Raw genomic sequence first — 19,831 nt, forward strand, 5'->3', positions numbered from 1 at the left:
TTCAAGTCCTCTGACTTCAACTCAGGTTCATAAAATTTAAAAAACTACTACCATCTTCCTTTTATCTGGCAAACTTCATGCATTCTTTTAAACAAGTCTCAAATTTATTTTAATTATTTATTATGAAAAATTTCAGTTGTATACAAAAACAGAGGGAAGATTATAAAGAATCCCCTTTATACTGATCATCCAGATTTAGTAATTATTGACATTTTGAAATACTTGCAGCACTTTTTTTTTGGTAGAATTATGTTAATGAAAATCTTATACTGTTTGTAGTTTCAGTCTCATATGTCAATATGTAGCTTTAGAAGACATGAATATTACCTTACATTAACCCCAATGACATTATTACACCTAACAAAATTAACAATGATTCCTTGGTATTATCTATATCCTGACCATATTCAAATTTCCTAATTCTCTCAAAAATGTCTTTTATAGCTGGTTTGTCATAATCCAGTTCCATGTAAGATCTATGCATTGCACTTAATGATTATCTTTCTGGTCTTTTTTAATTCAAGCAATTTCCCCCCCTCTATCCTCTCCTTTTGCACTCCCAGTCATGTCATTAAACTCATACAAGAATCTAGGTCAAGTTTCCAGTACTATAAAATGTCCCACAGTCTATATTTGTCTGTTTGCATCTGTACCCATCCCGGTATTTCTTGAAAATAAGAGATATTCGGAAACACTTGAATAGGTTCATGTTGAGAGTGTCGCATCCCCACTCTCAGTTTTATGCTGAGATGAATCAGAGGAATCACAGCCTGATGGCTCAGTTGCCATCTAGCCATTTAACCATTTCCTCCAGTGATCGTCACTGAACCAATTAATTGTACATAGAATGCTTCTCTAATTTTGTTATTCTTCCCACAGTTTTTGGCTGGAATTCTGTAAAGACAGTTTCTTTTATTAAATATGGTTGTTTGATTTCTCTAAAATACAGGCAGGCTAGCTGCTCAAGTAAATAAGTTACCAGTTTTCAGAGGGAGGAGTTGGTGCCCTAGTTCTTTTGTTAGTGATCACACTTTTTTTTTCTTGGCTTTATCTCTATATTTTTAATTATCATTTTAACTCCTGGTTTTTGTATGTTTATGTGATTTAATAATTGTCCTCATTATTTTTTTCATGCTTAAATTAGGTCATTTGTAGCCATTCATTTTCAAGAAAAAAGGAGTCCTTGTAGGTTGTTCCTAGGAAGGGTAGTGATATGTTTTTAAAAGAAGAAAACTGACATTTTTAATAGCACCCATTTTCCCCCTAGATCTTTGCTTTTATTTTAAATTTAAGAAGTTTAATATCACCCATGCCTTTTCTTAAGATGGTAAATATTTTATACAATTTTAAAGGTCATATTAAATTTACAGTTATTAGAAAATTTTGCTTCCATTCCCCACGTTTTAAAATACATCCTTATAGCTTGTCCTACACCCAACAGTTTGTATCTCTTTTAGCCTGATTTTGTCCCTCCTCCCTCTCTCCACTGGTAACCACTAGTTTGTTCTTTGTGTGAATAGTCACCCATTCTTTTATGAAGTGTTTTAAATGTTACATTATTATGTAATGTGTGAATGAATAGAAAAGTAAAGGTGGGGTTGCAAATAAGTATGTAAAGGATGAGCTTTTGATAAGTACAGCTGGGACGTTCTATTTGAAAAATAAATATCTATCTTGCCTCAGTTTACAAGATGAATGTCAAAAACAACTGTTTACAACTTTTAGGAGAAAATCTTTGAAATATGTGAGTAAAGAGGGATCTCTTAAAGACAAAAACCAAAAAAGCCCAGCTGTAAAAGAGAAATCAATGGCTCTCAGACATTAAAAGTGAAACTTTCTGTAAGATAAGCCACCATAGACAAAATGAAAACCAAGATTGACATTCATATACATGATAAAGGATCCATCTCTAGTATATTAGGCTCTGAGGGTTTATTTATCTTATTTATTTGAATGTATTTGTAGATATACTGGACCAAGAAATAGTAACAGATAGGCTATAAAAGAAGAAACCTAGATGATCAACAAAAGTATGAAGAGACTCAATTTCATTAATAATCACAGATATGTTTATGAAATTTGCTGACTATCTTTGAACTTTTTGTAAGAAAATTTAAGAGCTTGTTTTATCCTTTAGATATATTCAGGAAATTATATACACATCAAATCAAATAATATATGCTATACTTAATTGTATTTTATAATTGCCTTTACGAAGTAACTTTTATGATATATTTTTGAGGGTATGTAAGCTTTTTGTATTTGTTAGGAAATTCATTGCCCCTTTTCCCCCAAAACAGAATTTTAACATCTCTATGCTCTGTAAGATATTTTCATCCAAAATTTACCCCAAGAATATTCTCCAAGAAAATACACTGACCCTCATCTAGTCTCATCCTTTCTCTGCTGTTTGGCTGTCAGAACCTCTCACCATGTTGCCTTCAACCAGGCCTTTTCTGCCTTCTGAGGGGCCTCATCCTGCCTTCCTATTAAGAGTCTGTAACCCTCTTCTGTAAAGCAATTATCCTTCAATTAAAAAATAAATTAAAAGCAAACAAACAAAAGAATCTATAACTCTCATTAAGAATATCTTTGGCTCTCTGGGGAATGGTAAAGTTCATAATTAAATGTTCAAACCTACTGGAATCATTCCTAAAACTTTGTGGATTTTACAACTACCCTATTAGATTCTCATTGTATTTAGAAAATTCTGTTATGAAAAGCTGTTCATTCTCTGGAGGAGCTGAAACAAGTGATATCACTTATGTTGGTATCCATCTCTGAATCCGAAATGACCTCAAATTGGATTGAAATGAATGTATTCATAAGGTCTGGAGTTATGGTTTTCTTTTCCCTCCAACTGCAGGTATTTTGCAGAAAGAGATGCTGCAGCAGCTCAGCAGGTCCTCTCTGATTCTCTTCACCCCAAATGCAGGTAATCATTAAAAATAAAAGGTGAATTAGGTTTTGTAAATTAGGTAGAATTAACTTCATCTCCTATATGGCTCTATTGATGAGATTCTCAAGAGAGTCAAGCCACCAAAAGTGAGGCTTACAGCTCTTTTAAACAAGCACTTTTGACAAATGCTGAATAGGAAAGTTAAAATGTCAGACTTGTTACAGGTTTTAGGATGTAGAGTGGCACAGTTCAAGTGAAATATGTATTTACCTGAAGGGATTAGTAGTACCCCTGATGTCTGAGAAGACTGAGTAGTAGATGGGCATAGAGGAAGGAGACAGTAGAGTAGGAAAGAAGTGAAACACAAGAGACCAGAGAGGGGGAATAGAGGGAAGAATGGAAGTCTTGGAGTCAGAGACCAAGTGAGAACGTCTGAAATTGCTGAGGCTCTTTTATTTTCTTAATAAAATTCCAGATTGTAAATTGTTTGTGTTTTCATTTAACTTTCTAAATTTTTTTTAACCGATTGCATTAAGGGATATCACTAAAGAGGAAATAAGGTATTTTTCTTTGCTTTTGCTTTTTCTCACTTTTATTTTAGGCTAAGTATGGGTAAGAATTTTTCAAGAAATATAAATTCATGAAAAATTTCTAAAAGCAAACATTTCCCGACATTTTATATAATATAGTTTGTTACATTTGGCCTGCGTTTTGGTAAAGGAAAAATCAGATTAGACTGACCTGATAGAAAATGTCAGAGTTTTTCTACAACTGTGTCTATTGAAAAAACATTTTGAAATGTCACCTAAGGCTGAACACATTACCACATATCTCTGATCCCATCTACTCCAAGAGATGGACATTTTATTTGGGAATTTTGTTGCACAAAGCATATTAACGCTTCTATTAATGTATTTCTAATTGTATTATTATGAAGAGTATATTCATGCTTTAGCACTCTCATTATAAGGAGTTCTTCTATTATATATTCATATTTTTGTATCACTTTTTGCTCCTCAGCATGAACAGAGTCCTTGTTAGTGTTCATGATTACTAAATAAGTCCCAAATTTTATCATACCACTCTCAGAATCTGTGAGTGGTATAGATTGACTTTGGGGCTCCCCTCTTATCTTATATTATACTGACTGTAGCTTCAATGGCTAAGATTCATTAAATTATACTATACTTCCCAAATTTATAATTATAATCTTTTATAAGGTTAAATTTTCATTTTGTTTATCTTTTATTTACTTTGAGAAAAACACTAAGATCCCTTAACTCTTTCTTCATACATTGCGTGGCTAAAATCAAGCTATTTTAATTTTTTAACTACATTGAATTACGTGTTTCTGTTAATGTAGAGATTCTGAAGTCTCTATAATTAAAATTGGCTGAGGAGTCTGTCTGCACTGTTATTCTGTGGAAAAGCATTAAGTAGAAGACATAAATCCTTCATGGTCCTTGGGAAGTGGCAATAAGCTTAAAATATTTGTTAATAAACTATTGGAGAGGGATTAGTTTTGTCTATGAACCATTCTGAAAGAAAAGCTTTATAATTTTATATCCTGTGTTGGCCATCAGAGAGGAAGTATTAAGGGTTTGTGTGTTTACACTTAAGAAGAGACTAGAATGTGTGGGGTGGAGGGGCATGCAAATCCTTTGTCCCTCAAGCTACAAATAAAATTGACTAGATGAAGTTCAACTATTAACCACTTCAAATTGATGGTAAATGTCATTGAATGCAAATCAGAATGTCTTGAAATTACCACTGTCCTTCACCAGTATCTGAAAGAAATATTTATTAACCCATTGTGATATCACCCCAGATTCTTTCAGACCCTGAATATTTCAGGTGCTGAACAGGGAGAAGCCAGTAAATACTAAAGGAAGGTTTTCCCTGTCTACCCTTCAGCAAGCATTATACATTGTTGCTCTTGTCAAGATCTATCCTGAAGTAACTTGAGGGATAAAAGTAGATTGGAGTTTAAGAGGAGAATTTTGACAGTTTGTTTTTGTGCTTGTTTGTGGTGTGGATGTTTCCTGAAGAGAGGAATTCCTTCTGTTTGGGCTCGGACATCCTATAGAGTATCATTACTTATAAGTATTGAAATGAGTGGAGGTCATTTGGCCTTTTCTTACATTTCCAATGCAGATAGATTTAATTTAACAAAATACAGAGACACTATGAATTTATAAAGCTTTGTTGAAAAGAGCTGCTTATAAATTTGTTTATACAAAATTTCTTAAATTTCACACCTAACTCTTTTTAGTTTGGGTATGAGTCGGTTAAGGTAAAAATCTCCCGATGCCTCTTTGGCTGATAATTGGCAGTTACACTTTAAAAAGAAGTGGCTTATTTTGACATGAATTAAAGACAGTTACTTTGAAGTAGAGCCAGTCATTTATAGAGTAGAAAGTACTTAGAGTAAAACACCAATTTTGCATCATGTTTTTGTGGGCTTGTGCTGTGTATAACATGTGTGTCTTTTGATGTAGTGTTTGCATTGTTTTATGAAGAACTCTTTCTCTTACTTAGATGGAAGCTAAATGTTCGTAATAACTCTAGTTTGAAAATTGTATTTAGTTCCAAGACTAATGACAGTTTTTAGTGTAGAGCACTGAATGAAGGTCACATTGGCCACAGAGAAGAGTCCAAGGTGGTTCCTGCCTACAAGATGTTGGCAGTATGGAAGTGGGTGAGAAGGGGCATAAGAAAGTACACAAAATAATAGAATGCAAGTTAGTATTTTCAGAATGCCTTTATTTTAGTACCATTTCTTCAGATAGTCTTATTCATAAGCTCCAATTATAAAAAATGTGTTAAAATGTGTCTGCTATGGGTTAGTTATCTCAGCTTAGCAAGAGGATATGCTATAGCACTTGTTGGAACAGAATTTTTAAAGCTTATGTGTCTCTCCTTCCCTTCTCCCCTCCCTCCCCCCTCTTTTTCTGTCCTTCTTTCTTTCTTTCACTATCAGTAAATGTTTATTTGGAATCTGCTGTGTATAAGACATCACAAATAAGGTTAAATAATATAATTACCATGAGGGAAAACCAGATGAAGTGCAGTGTGGGAAATCATGAGAAAGTGAGGTAGAATCTTGCTAGAGGAGAGAGCAATACCAGATGAGGTTTCATGGAGGAAGTATTGTTTGATAATTAATGGATAACATAAAAGAGTACATTTGACTTTTAGGTCTGTCTCTCACTACTGTACTATAGTGAATAAGGGATAAATACCATGGCTTTAAATAATTCCATTTCTGAGCTCTGTACAAATTGCATTGTAGCTTTTTAGTTAATAACATTTAAATTGATTAGTGTTTCATAACTTAGTTATAGGCTTCCCCACATCTAGTCAACAGTTTAAAGAAAAAACATTAAAAGAGAACAGCTGCTAATTAGAGATCAGATCTTACATATTTACTTATTTGTTCACTCATTTATTCAGCAAGTTCAGCAAAGCAGAATGGGAGAAGAAAAGGATGGATAAAGCAATTGGGTGAGTCTGGGACTCCATATATAACGGGTTGTCAGTCTGAGCCAGAACCAGAACAAAATGTCCTAAGAGCACTGCAAAAAATGGCAAGGATGAAAATCCACTTGTCCTGATGGAAATAAATAATCCAGTTTTGAAAAGGACCTGTTTATGTTATTTGGATTTACTTATATGATTATATGATACTCCTTTGCTTGTGTTCTAGTCATAAGGTTTAGAAAGTTATAACTGTATGGAAATGATTTTCAAAAATCATAATTTGGAATTGTATTTGCTAGTTTGCTTTTAAGGATTTCTATCAAGTGTCTAGCTATTAGTTCAAATTTTACTTTAGGACATAATGCCTCATGTCATCCAAAAATATTTCTGAACAGAGTACTTCTTTTTTATGTGCTGGATTTACAGTACCAGAGAAGACTTAAGAATCCATTTGACTTAATTTTGAATAGACATGTGGAAAATGAACTAGAAAATATACCCTGAGTATTAAGATACTAATTTTTCCTCATTTTAAAAGTAATATTTGATTTATTATAGAAAATTTCAAAAATATAGAGAAGTAAACAGAAACACCCTAGTCATATTGCTCTAATATACCCATATTAATATTTTATAGCATTTAATTCTTAGAATATTTTTGTTCACATTTGAATGTATATAATAAAACTTGGCTTGTTCCTTATATATTGTTTTATATCCTGCTTAAATCATCTTTAGGAATATAGTTTTACTAGCTGTAGTACACGATGAGATTACCATAATTTATTTCACCAATCATGTTCTTTAGGATATGTGAATAATTTACATATCTTTGCCATATAAATGACTATCATTGCATATAAGGCTTTTTCATTTTCTTTTTTTTTCTCATATATTTGGGAATGGAATTAGTATGTTAAAGCATACAAACTTTCAATTCTCTTGGCAAACATTATTAAAATTTTCTGTTAATTAATAAGATTCAGAGTTTTGATAAGGCTGTGAGGAAGGGAAATCTGCCATTCTCATAATTTAATAGTAATGTAAAAATCAAATTACCATTTTTTTGAGATGCTTACTTCCCATATGTGACACACAGTTGGTGTTGTGGCTTGTACTTTACAGGTACTCGTTTGCAATTGTGGGCATCAATATAACTGATCTGGCATATAATCTACTGGTGAGCGGAGCACTAAAAACTCATTTCTACAACATCGCTCCAGAAGCTCCAACATTATCGCACTTTCAGCAAACATTCTGTAAGTGTCTCGTTGCTTAATTATTGACATAGACTTCTGTAGAGAACACTTTCAGCAAGGGCTGAAGCTGAGAGATCTTTGTGATTTGGTTGCTTTGGAGCCATTGAACTCCTCCTTTCGTTTGTATTTTGTTTTCTCATTCAAAACCACATATTTTCAGGCATCATGAATCTTTTCTCATTCCCTCCTCTTACCTAATATTCAATGTATCAACTTCCCATCTGACTTAAAGACATCATGGATGTCTTTCTCCCTCTGATCCAGCATGACACTTAACCGTACAGGCTTTGAAAACAGCCTGAGTTGACTCCAGATCTACATTTACTACCCTCCCCTAAACCTCAGCCATCTCATCTATAAAATGGATGCAAAATGAGATGAAGATAAAATGTTTCTTTTATTGGCTAGTCCCATTGTTAGTGCTCCGTGAGCATTAGAAAGAGGAGGTGGGGGTTTAGTGGGGGATACAGATGGTGGTGGAGTTGTTGGTATTAATTTTACCACTACCACTATTGCTACAGAGGGTAGTATTTGCAGTTCCTTCTAACTGTAGGTGCTAATAGAGGGAATTATTGTTGACCCTGAACCTGAGGTTGCAGTTGTGCTGAGGTTTCAGATGATAAAGATCAGACTGTTTAGTAGAGTCCTGGTATGCTATTGTCCAGTTTTAAAGGCAGAATCTTAAAATGTAGCTATATGTCGTTATTATCTTTGCAGGCCAGACGTTAACTGGTTTGGAGGAACATAGAAAGATAATCTGCCAAATCATCAAGTAACCCTAAGCAACTTATAGAAGAAATGCCTTTTAAGTTATTTTGTAGTTTTTGTTGTTCAGTCGCCAAATCGCGTCGGACTTTTTGTGACCCCATGGACTGGAGCACGCCAGGCTCCTGTTCATTTAGACATTGCTTATTGCACTGATGGCTTTACTTAAGCTTTTTTTTTAGCAAGAAACTGTCAAAGTTCTTCTCCTTTTTTTTTTTTTTTTTTAGCTTTTTTTTTTCCTTCTGTTAAGTTGGTAACCAGGTCTGCACTGTTTCTAATTATGGTTAAGACCCCATCATTCCACCCCAAATCTACCACAGGAAAGTGTTGTTCCCTGGTTCATTTTTAAAATGTGATAAAGTCAAAAGTTAACAGATATTTATTTTATTTAGATTCCTAAATTAATAGTGCTTATATTATCTAGGATTCTGTCATCTCTTATATCTGCCTAATCAGGACATCCAGGGCTTCCCTGGTGGCTCAGAGGTTAAAGCGTCTGCCTGCAATGTGGGAGGCCTGGGTTCGATCCCTGGGTCGGGAAGATCCCCTGGAGAAGGAAATGGCAACCCACTCCAGTATTCTTGCCTGGAGAATCCCATGGATGGAGGAGCCTGGTGGGCTACAGTCCACGGGGTCACAAAGAGTCAGACACAACTGAGCGAGAGACTTAATCAGGACATCTGCTTTAGAAAGCAGATCCCTAACAGGTGGCATGGAAAGTAAGAAGCAACCTGATTTATTCCACAAGACTCTCCAAAAGGTTTAAGAATTGGCAGCATTAAATATCTCATAAATGAGGGTTAACATAAGACCAAAACTGGCAAGTTTGCTTGAAAATATGTTAAGAATCTCTTAGAGGCCTAAATCCCATTTTCCAAGAGACAGCTTCTGTCCTGACGCCTCCTCAGCAAAGGCTGGTTACTTTCCAGAGAGAGAAAAAGAAAGGGTTTCTGGTCTTATGAGAATCAGGTACAGCTAATGGCAAACCATACTGAAAGTGATGATGAAGACTGAGACCCAGGCTCCTTCTCCTACCCGGTTCCTATCACTTTGGCAGCCAGTCAAGAGATTGACAAAGGCCTTCTCTGAAATCTGAACATCCCAAGAGAAAATAGCTGAAAACGCTGACCTCTGGGTCTGTCCCGTGAAACAGCCTAGCCGTATCACTCTACAGTCATGCTCACTATCAGCAAAACCTACCTAGTGCTTAGCACTTCCAATTAACTTTTACTCCAATTGGCTTTTTATTTAGTAAAATACACTGCAGAGAGCCAAATTATTATCAGATGTTTGAGTGAGATGCTTAAAAACATGTCCTTAAATTCTTTGACACTTCTTCTGTTAAAAAGTAGGGTTTTTGTGTTCCTGTCATCCCAGCCCAATTGGGCTGACCAGTTGGTTGACCAGTAGAATAAGCAGAATTCATTCTATGTGACTTCTAGGGCTACATTAGGAAAGGCTTTCATTTGTGGGTAAAGAATATGTGGTACATATATACAATGGAATGCAGTACTACTCAGCCATAAAAAAAAGAATGAAATAATGCCATTTGTAGTAACATGAATGCAACTAGAGATTATAATACTAAGTGAAGTAAGTCAGAAAGAGAAAGACAAATACCATATGATATCACTTATATGTAGAATCTAAATTATGACACAAACGAACCTCTCTATGAAACAAAAACAAACCCAGAGATGTAGAGAACAGATTTGTGGTTGCCAAGGAACAGCAGATTGGGGAAGGGATGGAATGAGGTTGGAGTTAGCAGACACAACTCCAACAAGATAAACAACAAGGTCTTACTGTATATCCTAGGGAACTATATTCAGTATCCTATGATAAACCATAATGGAAAAGAATATTATAAAGAATGTGCATATATGTATAACTGAGTCACTTTACTATGCAGAAGAAATTAACAAAACATTGTAACACAACTATATATCAATAAAATAATATTTTTAAAGAAAAAAAGTTTTGATCTGGAGATCAAGGATTGAGCTGCCTTTGGAAGCATGAACCACCATTTAAGGGATCTGATTCCTTTGTGTTGTGAGGAAATCCAGGACATACAGAGGAGCCATATGTAGTAATCGAGACTGACAGCCTCAGAGGAGGTCCCAGTGGATAGTCAGCATCCACTAGACATGTGAGTGAATATGCCTCCAAATGATTCCTGCCACCAGCTGTCAAGTCACCACCCCCAACCTTCAGATCTTCCCATTTGAGACTCCAGGCATTGTGGATCCATCCCTCTTATCAGTCAGTCAGTTCAGTTGCTCAGTCATGTCCAACTCTTTGTGACCCTGTGGACCCTTTGAGAGCCCATGGACTTCCCGGTCCATCACTAACTCCCAGAGCACATTAAACTCAAGTCCATTGAATCAATCATACCATCCAACCATCTCATCTTCTATCATCCTCTTCTCCTCCTGCCTTCAATCTTTCCGAGCATTAGAGTCTTTTCCAATAAGTCGGTTCTTTGCCTCAGGTGGCAAAAGTATTAGAGTTTCAGCTTCAGCATCAGTCCTTCCAGTGAATGTTCAGGACTGATTTCCTTTAGGATTGACTGGTTTGATCTCTTTGCTGTCCAAGGGACTCTCAAGAGTCTTCTCCAACGCTAGAGTTCAAAAGCATCAATTCTTTGGCACTCAGCTTGCTTTATGGTCCAACTCTCACATCTATACATGACTAGTGGAAAAACCAGAGCTTTAACTAGACAGAACTTTGTTGGTAAAGTAATGTCTCTGCTTTTTAATATACTGTCTAGTTTGGTCATGGCTTTTCTTCCAGGGAGCGAGTGTCGTTTAATTTCATGGCTACAGTCACCATCTGCAGTGATTTTGGAACCTAAGAAAATAAAGTCTGTCACTATTTACACTGTTTCCCCATCTATTTCCCATAAAGTGTTGGGACCAGATGCCATGATCTTCGTTTTTTGAATGCTGAGTTTTAAGCTAGCTTTTTCACTCTCCTCTTTCACTTTCATCAAGAGGCCCTCTAGTTCCTCTTCACTTTCTGCCATAAGAGTGGTATCATCTGCATATCTGAGGTTATTGATATTTCTCCTGGCAGTCTTAATACCAACTTGTGCTTCATCCAGTCCGGCACTTCACATGATGTACTCTTAATATAAGTTAAATAAGCAAGGTGAGAATATAGAGCCTTGACGTACTCCTTTCCCTATTTGGAACCAGTCTGTTGTTCCATGTCCGGTTCTAACTGTTGCTTCTTGACCTGCATACAGATTTCTCAGGAGGCAGATAAGGTGGTCTGGTATTCCCATCTCTTGAAGAATTTTCCACAATTTGTTGTGATCCACACAGTCAAAGGCTATAGCACAGTCAATGAAGCAGAAATCACGTTTAGAATCCCTCTTATGCCCTTTCCTAATTCCTGATAACCCATTGAATAAATGAGTATATTAAAATGGTTCTTTTAAGCCACAGAATTTTGGAATAATTTCTCAAGCAGCCCTCTGTTCATTTCAGTTCAGTTGCTCAGTCATTTGTGACTCTTTACAACAACATGGACTGCAGCACACCAGGCATCCCTGTCTATCACCCAGCTCCCAGAGCTTGCTCAAACTCATGTCCATCGAGTCGGTGATGCCATCCAACCAGCTCATCCTCTGTCGTCCCCTTCTCCTCCTGCCTTCAATCTTTCCCAGCATCAGGGTCTTTTCAAATGAGTCAGTTCTTCACATCAGGTGGCCAGAGTATTGAAGTTTCAGCTTCAGCATCAGTCCTTCCAGTGAACACCCAGGACTGATTTCCTTTAGGATGGACTGGTTGGATCTCCTTGCAGCCCAAGGGACTCTCAAGAGTCTTCCCCAATACCACAATTCAAAAGCATCAATTCTTCAGCACTCAGCTTTCTTTATAGTCCAATTCTCACATGCATAATGACTACTGGAAAAATTATAGCTTTGGCTAGACAGATCTTTGTCACCAAAGTAATGTCTCTGGTTTTTAATATGCTATCTAGGTTGGTCATAGCTTTCTTCCAAGGAGCAATCATCTTCTAATTTTATGGCTGTGGAGCCCCCCAAAATAAAGTCTGTTACTGTTTCCACCGTTTCCCCATCTATTTGCCATGAAGTGATGGGACCAGATACCATGATCTTCTTTTTTTGAATGCTGAGTTTTAAGCCAGCTTTTTCACTCTCCTCTTTCACTTTCATCAAGAGACTCTTTAGTTCCTCTGTGCTTTCTGCCATAAAAGGGTGGTGTCATCTGCGTATCTGAGGTTATTGTTATTTCTCCCAGCAGTCTTGATTCCAGCTTGTGATTCATCCAACTAAGCATTTCACATGATGTATTCTGCATATAAGTTAAATAAGCAGAGTGACAATATGTAACCTTAACATACTCCTTTCCCGATTTGAAACCTGTCTTTTTTTCCATTTCCGGTTCTAACTGTTGCTTCTTGACTTGCATACAGATTTCGCAGGAGACAGGTCAGGTGGTCTAGTAGTCCCATCTCTTGAAGAATTTTCCGCAGTTGTGATCCACACAGTCAAAGGCTTTGGCATAGTCAATAATGCAGACATAGATGTTTTTCTGGAACTCACTTGCTTTTTCCATGATCCAACAGATGTTGACAATTTGATCTCTGGTTCCTCTGCCTTTTCTAAGTCCAGCTTGAACATCCGGAAGTTCATGGTTCACATACTGTTGAAGCCTAGCTTGGAGAACTTTGAGCATTACTTTGCTAGTCTATGAGAGATGAGTGCAACTGTGCAGTTATTTGAACACTCTTTGGCATTGCCTTTCTTTGGGATTGGAATGAAAACTGACCTTTCCAGTCCTGTGGCCACTGCTAAATTTTCAAATTTGCTGGCATATTGAGTGCAGCCCTAGATAGCAAAAACAGTAAGGAAAGCCTCAAGCATGAAAGAGAGTCTAAAGCAGGCAGAAATAAAGCCGCTCTAAAGAAATAGAAACAAGGCAGAGAGAAGAAAACTTTAAAAATGTGTATCATTACTGTCCCCAGGAGATAAGAGCAGAATTGCTACTATGAAACACGAACAAGGTGCCATAGAATGAGCACTCAGAGAACAAAAGAGTACTCTTAGAAATTAAAAATCAGATTACATAAATGAAACCTTGAGGGAGAATTAGAAGATAAAGCTGGAAACTCTTCCAGAAAGTAGAACAAGAAATATAGATGGGAAACAGAAAAGAAAGATTTGAAAGGACCATTCTTAGACATCTATAATAGAAGGGCTAGAAAAAGAACAGTGAAACTAAGGGGAATGAATCAAAGTAGTACATCAAGAAAAATATTCACAACTGAAGGATGACTTTCATATTTCAGCTGGTAAGAACTAGCATAATAGATTAAAATGGATTCACACTCAGGTCCATATCATTGTGAAATTTTATGACTTAGGGAAGAAATGATTCTAAATATTTCCAAGTCTGTCACATAAAGAATTGAGAATTAAGGTGGCATTGAACTTCTCAACAGCAACATTTTATTCTAGAAAATGGTAGAATAATGTCTTCAAACATTTGAGAATGTTATTTAAAATCTAAGGGAATATAGTTTCCGATTTAGAATTCTATAACCAGTCTAACTTACTAGTTAAGTGTGGGAATAAAATAAACACATTTTTTAAATACAAGGTCTTAAACATTTTACTTTTTTGTATCTTTATAAGAAAGTTCTTAAAGGATGTATTTCCAGGAAATAAGAGAGTAATCCTTACAGGAATAAGTGGGGTCCAGAAAGCAGGAGATCTATAAAGAAAGAGAAGAGAATCTTCAGAATGAAGGAAGTAAAAAAATCAAGCAATGGAAAATATGTTATTTAGAGATATGGAAGTCAGTAATCAAAGAATCAACTGAATGAATTGAAATGTTTATTTAAAGAAGCAGGAATTAGGATAGGAAGGGTTTCTGGGGTTTTGTTTGTGTTTTGTAACAAAACTTCTAAACTATTTGACTCTATGTATAGTTTGACGCTCTTCATCATTAATTGGGCTTCCCTTGTGGCTCAGCTGGTAAAGAATCCGCCTGCAGGGCAGGAGACCTGGGTTCGATCCCTGGGTTGGGAAGATCCCCTGGAGAAGGAAAAGGCTACCCACTCCAGTATTCTGGCCTGGAGAATTCCATGGACTGTATAGCCCTTGGGGTCTCAAAGAGTTGGACACAACTGAGTGACTTTCACTTTCACTTTCATCATTAATTATTGGGGCTTCCCTGGTGGTTCAGTGGTAAAGAATCTGCCTGCAAATGCAGGAAGTTAGATCCCTGGATTGGGAAGATACTCTGGAGGAGGAAATGGCAACCCACTCCAGTATTCTTGCCTGGGAAATCCCATGGACAGAGGAGCCTGGCGGGCTAGTCCACATGGTTGAAAAAGAGTTGGACATGACTTAGCGACTAAACAACAGCATCACTAATTATTAGAGAAATATAAATCAAAACTACAATAAGATTTCACCTCACTCTGGTCAGAATGGCCATCATAAAAAAATCTACAAATAATAAATGCTGGAGCGGGCATGGAACAAAAGGAACCCTCCTACACTGTTGGTGAGAATGTAAGTTGATACAGCTACTATGGAGAACAGTGTAGACGTTCCTTAAAAAAAAAAAAAAAAAATAGAACTGCAATCCCATTCTTGGGCATATATCCAGAGAAGACTATAATTCAAAAGGTTACATGCACGCCATGTTCATTGCAGCATTATTTACAGTAGCCAAGGAATGGAAGCAACCTAAATGTCCATCAACAGATGAATGGATAAAGAAGATATGATATAGACAGATGGATAGATACACACACACACACAATGCAGTATTACTCAGACATAAAAAAAGAATGAAATAATGCCAATTATAGCAGCATGGATGGACCTTGAGATTATCCTACTAAATGAAGTTAACCAGGCAAAGACAAATATCATATGATATAGCTTTTATGTGAAATCTGAAAAAAATACAAATGAACTTAGTAACAACAACAAAAAAGATAGACTGACCCACAGCAGTGGAAAACAAATTATGGCTACCAAAGGGGAAAGGTGGGGAGGTTAACTTAGGAGGTTGGGATTTACTTATACACACTATACATAAAATAGATAACTAAGAAGGACCTATTGTATAGCATAAAAGTATACTGACTATGTTGTAATAACCAAAAAGGGAAAGAATATGAAAAAGAATAGGTATATATATGTATAACTGAATTATTTTGCTGTACACCTGAAACTAATAACAACATTGTAAATCAGCTGTACATCAATAAGTTCATTGACTATTCTAAAGCTTTTGACTGTGGATCACACAAACTGTGGAAAATTCATCAGAGATTGGAATACCAGACCATCTTACCTGCCTCCTGAAAAACCTGTATGTAGGTCAAGAAGCAACAGTTAAAACTGGACAGGGAACAATGGACTGGTTCCACATTGGCAAAGGAGTAGGTCAAGGCTGCATATTGATATTGTCACCCTGCTTATTTAACTTCTGTGCAGAGTACACCGTGCAAAATGCCAGGCTGGAAGACTCACAAGCTGAGATCAAGATTGCCAGGAGAATTATCGACAACCTCAGATATGCAGATGATTCCACTCGACAGAAATTGAAGAGGAACTAAAAAGAGTCACTTGATGAGGGTGAAAGAGGAGAGTGAAAAAACTGGCTTGAGACTCAACATTAAAAAAACTAAGATCATGGCATTCGGTCCCATCATTTCATGTAAATAGATGGGGAAAAAGTGGAAACAGGGCAGATTTTATCTTCTTGAGCTGTAAAATCACTGCAGATGGTGACTGTAGCCACAAAATTAAAAGATGCTTGCTCCTTGGAAGAAAAGCAATGACAAACCTAGACAGTGTATTAAAAAGCAGAGACATCACTTTGCCGACAAAGATCCATAGAGTCAAAGCTGTGACTTTGCCAGTAGACATATATGGATGTGAGAATTGGACCATAAAGAAAACTGCCCAAAAAATTGATGCTTTTGAATTGTGGTGCTGGAGAAAAAGACTCTTGAGAGTCCGTTAGACACCAAGGAGATCATACCAGTCAATCCTAAAGGAAACGAATTCTGAATATTCATAAGGACTGATGCTAAAGCTGAAGCTCCAGTACTTTGACCACCTATGTGAAGAGCCAATTCACTGGAAAAGACGCTGATGCTGGGAAAGATTGAGAGTAGGAGGAGAAGGGCAACAGAGGATGAGATGGTTGGATAGTATCAGAACTGAGTAGACATGAATTTATGCAGACTCTGGGAGATAGTGAAGGACAGGGAAGCATGGCATGCTACAGTCCATGGGGTCACAGAGAGTCAGACACAACTTAGCAACTGAACAGCAAAAACATGTATAACTTGAATAAAAAAGCAAATTTTAAAATACTTAAATTTTCATGACTTATTAATGGAAAGTGAAAGTCTCTTGTATTTGTGATTACAGCTCTTACTTTGACAACTAGGTGATTATATTTACTCCTATAATAGAGGGACTAGGCCTCTTTAGAAGAAGCTAACTGCCCTGGATTTTTTATTCCTCTATCAAACGTAATCCGTTCTGCACATCTCCTCTGTAATATTCTTGCAGTTACCTGTGTCCTTAGGTATGTTTCTGTTGTGTACTAATCAAATGCAGTGAAGCAAAACCAGGACACAGTCAGGCAACAACAAATTTGCTGCAGTCCTGGGTTGGAAAGGCAAGTTTGTATTCCGAACAGGCATTTCATCTAGGTGAACGAATATATAAGAGCTCTGTTACTTTGACTTTACAGTATTACTCAGTGAGCACTGACTGCGCTGCCACGTCAATGTGCTATGAGAATTACATTCGATCTAAAGCTCCACTGAACGTGCAGCTGCATTGAAATGAAATGAGATTAGGTGTAGTGAGCAGAAGGAAGTACAATGGCCACAAGAGAAAAAAGAATTAGCTTTTCTTTGACCTTCAAAAGAAGGAACTATACACAGGAATAATAACCAGAAGAAGTGAATCCACTGGAAAAGGCAGTTTATTTCATGTCCTAGCTTCCAGCCATAATTGTGTGATTGTACACCATTCAGGTATCTGTTTAAACCCGCTGTCCTCATCTGTAAAATTTAGACTTATCTGCATTTCCTATTCTATAAAGCTGTTGTAAGAATTAAATAAGACTGTAAGCAATAAAACTGTAAGCAATTATAAAAGAGACTGGCTTCTCTTTCCTTCCTCTGCTCTCCATGTCATTATGTTAGCTTCCTTAGCTAACAAATCATTATCTGAAATTTTCTGCCTTGGTCCCTCTCCAAAAAACTGAGAGTTGGGGAGCATGGAGCTCTACCTTATCCTTGTATCTGTTACATGTTTGTTAATTAGCAGATGAGCCAATTGGTCAGTAAGCCAAATGGATTTGTGAACACTCTGTAATGTTATACAAATGAGTGAAGTTTTGTGATTATGATATGTACCCTGGAAGCCAAGCCACCATTTTCACATTTTGATTAGAATAATGTTACAGTGTCTAATTATTTTTCTGATGTGATAGAGAAAGAGTCTCAGGGAATCGGTTTTCAAGATTTACAGCTTGACTTTTGTAGCCTTGAGAGGGAGGAGAATGGTGTTAGATTATTAAAAAACCCCTCCACCTTCAACTCTTATTCTAGTCATTTAAACCTTTCAAAATGTTTTCCTATAGTTGCCTGTAAGGTAGAAAAATGGTGAAACCAAATGGATTTGTATTCTTCTAAAACCCCTGTGCCGTCTTAGATAACATTCAGAGTGAGTGAAATTCACACTGTGGAAAATGAATTCCTCATTAAAGAATTTTTCACAGTGCCTGTTTATTGTCAACAGTGGTAAATAAAGCAAAGCTAGGGGAGGCAATGGTATTCAGTTGAGCTATTTTAAATCCTGAAAGATGATGCTGTGAAAGTGCTGAACTTAATATGCCAGCAAATTTGGAAAACTCAGCAGTGGCCACAGGACTGGAAAAGGTCAGTTTTCATTCCAATCCCAAAGAAAGGCAATGCCAAAGAGTGTTCAAACTACTGCACAATTGCACTCATCTCACAGGCTAGCAAAGTAAAGCTCAAAGTTCTCCAAACTAGGCTTCAATAATATGTGAACCATGAACTTCCAGATGTTCAAGCTGGACTTAGAAAAGGCAGAGGAACCAGAAATCAAATTGCCAACATCTGTTGGAACATCAAAAAAGCAAGAGAGTTCCAGAAAATCATCTACTTCTGCTTTATTGACTATGCCAAAGCCTTTGACTGTGTGGATCACAACAAACTGGAAAATTCTTCAAGAGATGGGACTACCAGACCACCTGACCTGCCTCCTGAAAAATCTGTATGCAGATCAAGAAGCAACAGTTAGAACTGGACATGGAACAACAGACTGGTTCCAAATAGAGAAAGGAGTATGTCAAGGCTGTATATTGTCACCCTGCTTATTTAATTTATATGCAGAGTACATCAGCCAAAATGCTGGACTGGATGAAGCACAAGCTGGAATCAAGATAGCCAGGAGAAATATCAATAACCTCAGATATGCAGAGGACACCACCCTTAAGGCAGAAAGTGAAGAAGAACTAAAGAGCCTCTTGATGAAAGTGAAAGAGGAGAGTGAAAAAGTTGGCTTAAAGCTCAACATTCAGAAAACTAAGATCATGGCATCTGGTCCCATCACTCCATGGCCAATAGATGGGGAAACAATGGAAGCAGTGACAGACTTTATTTTTTGGACTCCAAAATCACTGCAGATGGTGACTGCAGCCATGAAATTAAAAGACACTTGCTCCTTGGAAGAAAAGCTATGACCAACCTAGACTGCATATTAAAAAACAGAGACATTACTTTGCCGACAAAGGTCTGTCTAGTCAAAGCTCTGGTTTTTCCACTAGTCATGTATAGATGTGAGAGTTGGACTGTGAAGAAAGCTGAGCGCCGAAGAATTGATGCTTCTCAGCTGTGGTGTTGGAGAAGACTCTTGAGAGTCCCTTGGGCTGCAAGGAGATCAAACCAGTCAGTTCTAAAGGAAATCAGTCCTGAATATTCAATGGAAGGACTGATGCTGAAGCTAAAACTCCAATACTTTGGCCACCTGATGTGAAGAACTGACTCATTGGAAAAGACCCTGATGCTGGGAAAGATTGAAGGCAGGAGGAAAAGGGGATGACAGAGGATGAGCTGGTTGGATGGCATCACTGACTCAATGGACATGAGTTTGAGCAAGCTCCAGGAGTTGGTGATGGACAGGGAAGTCTGGCGTACTGCAATTCATGGGGTCGCAAAGAGTTGGATACTACTGAGTAACTGAACTGAACTGATTCACCTTTCAGTTTTAAATGTGGTAGAAGGAGGTCACAGTTGGGAAGCAGAATACAGTAAGTAAGTTCTCATGTCAAATACTTAGCATTTATTCCAAAATGTCCCCAATCTAGACAACGTTTTTGAGACA

The 19,831-nt window shown here is 37.0% G+C and overlaps 1 protein-coding gene across 1 annotated transcript in view; it reads left to right on the plus strand.

Moving 5' to 3' along the window:
- The window catches only part of ELMOD1 (ELMO domain containing 1), a gene marked incomplete at its 5' end in the record, with an annotated part of 60,304 nt that overhangs the window by 38,615 nt on the left and 1,858 nt on the right, over positions 1-19,831 (plus strand). Inside the window, 3 exon segments of the mRNA NM_001078108.1 lie at positions 2,867-2,935; positions 6,353-6,403; positions 7,505-7,638. Coding sequence (NP_001071576.1) covers positions 2,867-2,935; positions 6,353-6,403; positions 7,505-7,638 — 254 coding nt within the window.

This window comes from Bos taurus, chromosome 15 (assembly GCF_002263795.3).
Source record: "Bos taurus isolate L1 Dominette 01449 registration number 42190680 breed Hereford chromosome 15, ARS-UCD2.0, whole genome shotgun sequence".
Lineage (NCBI taxonomy): Eukaryota > Metazoa > Chordata > Mammalia > Artiodactyla > Bovidae > Bos > Bos taurus.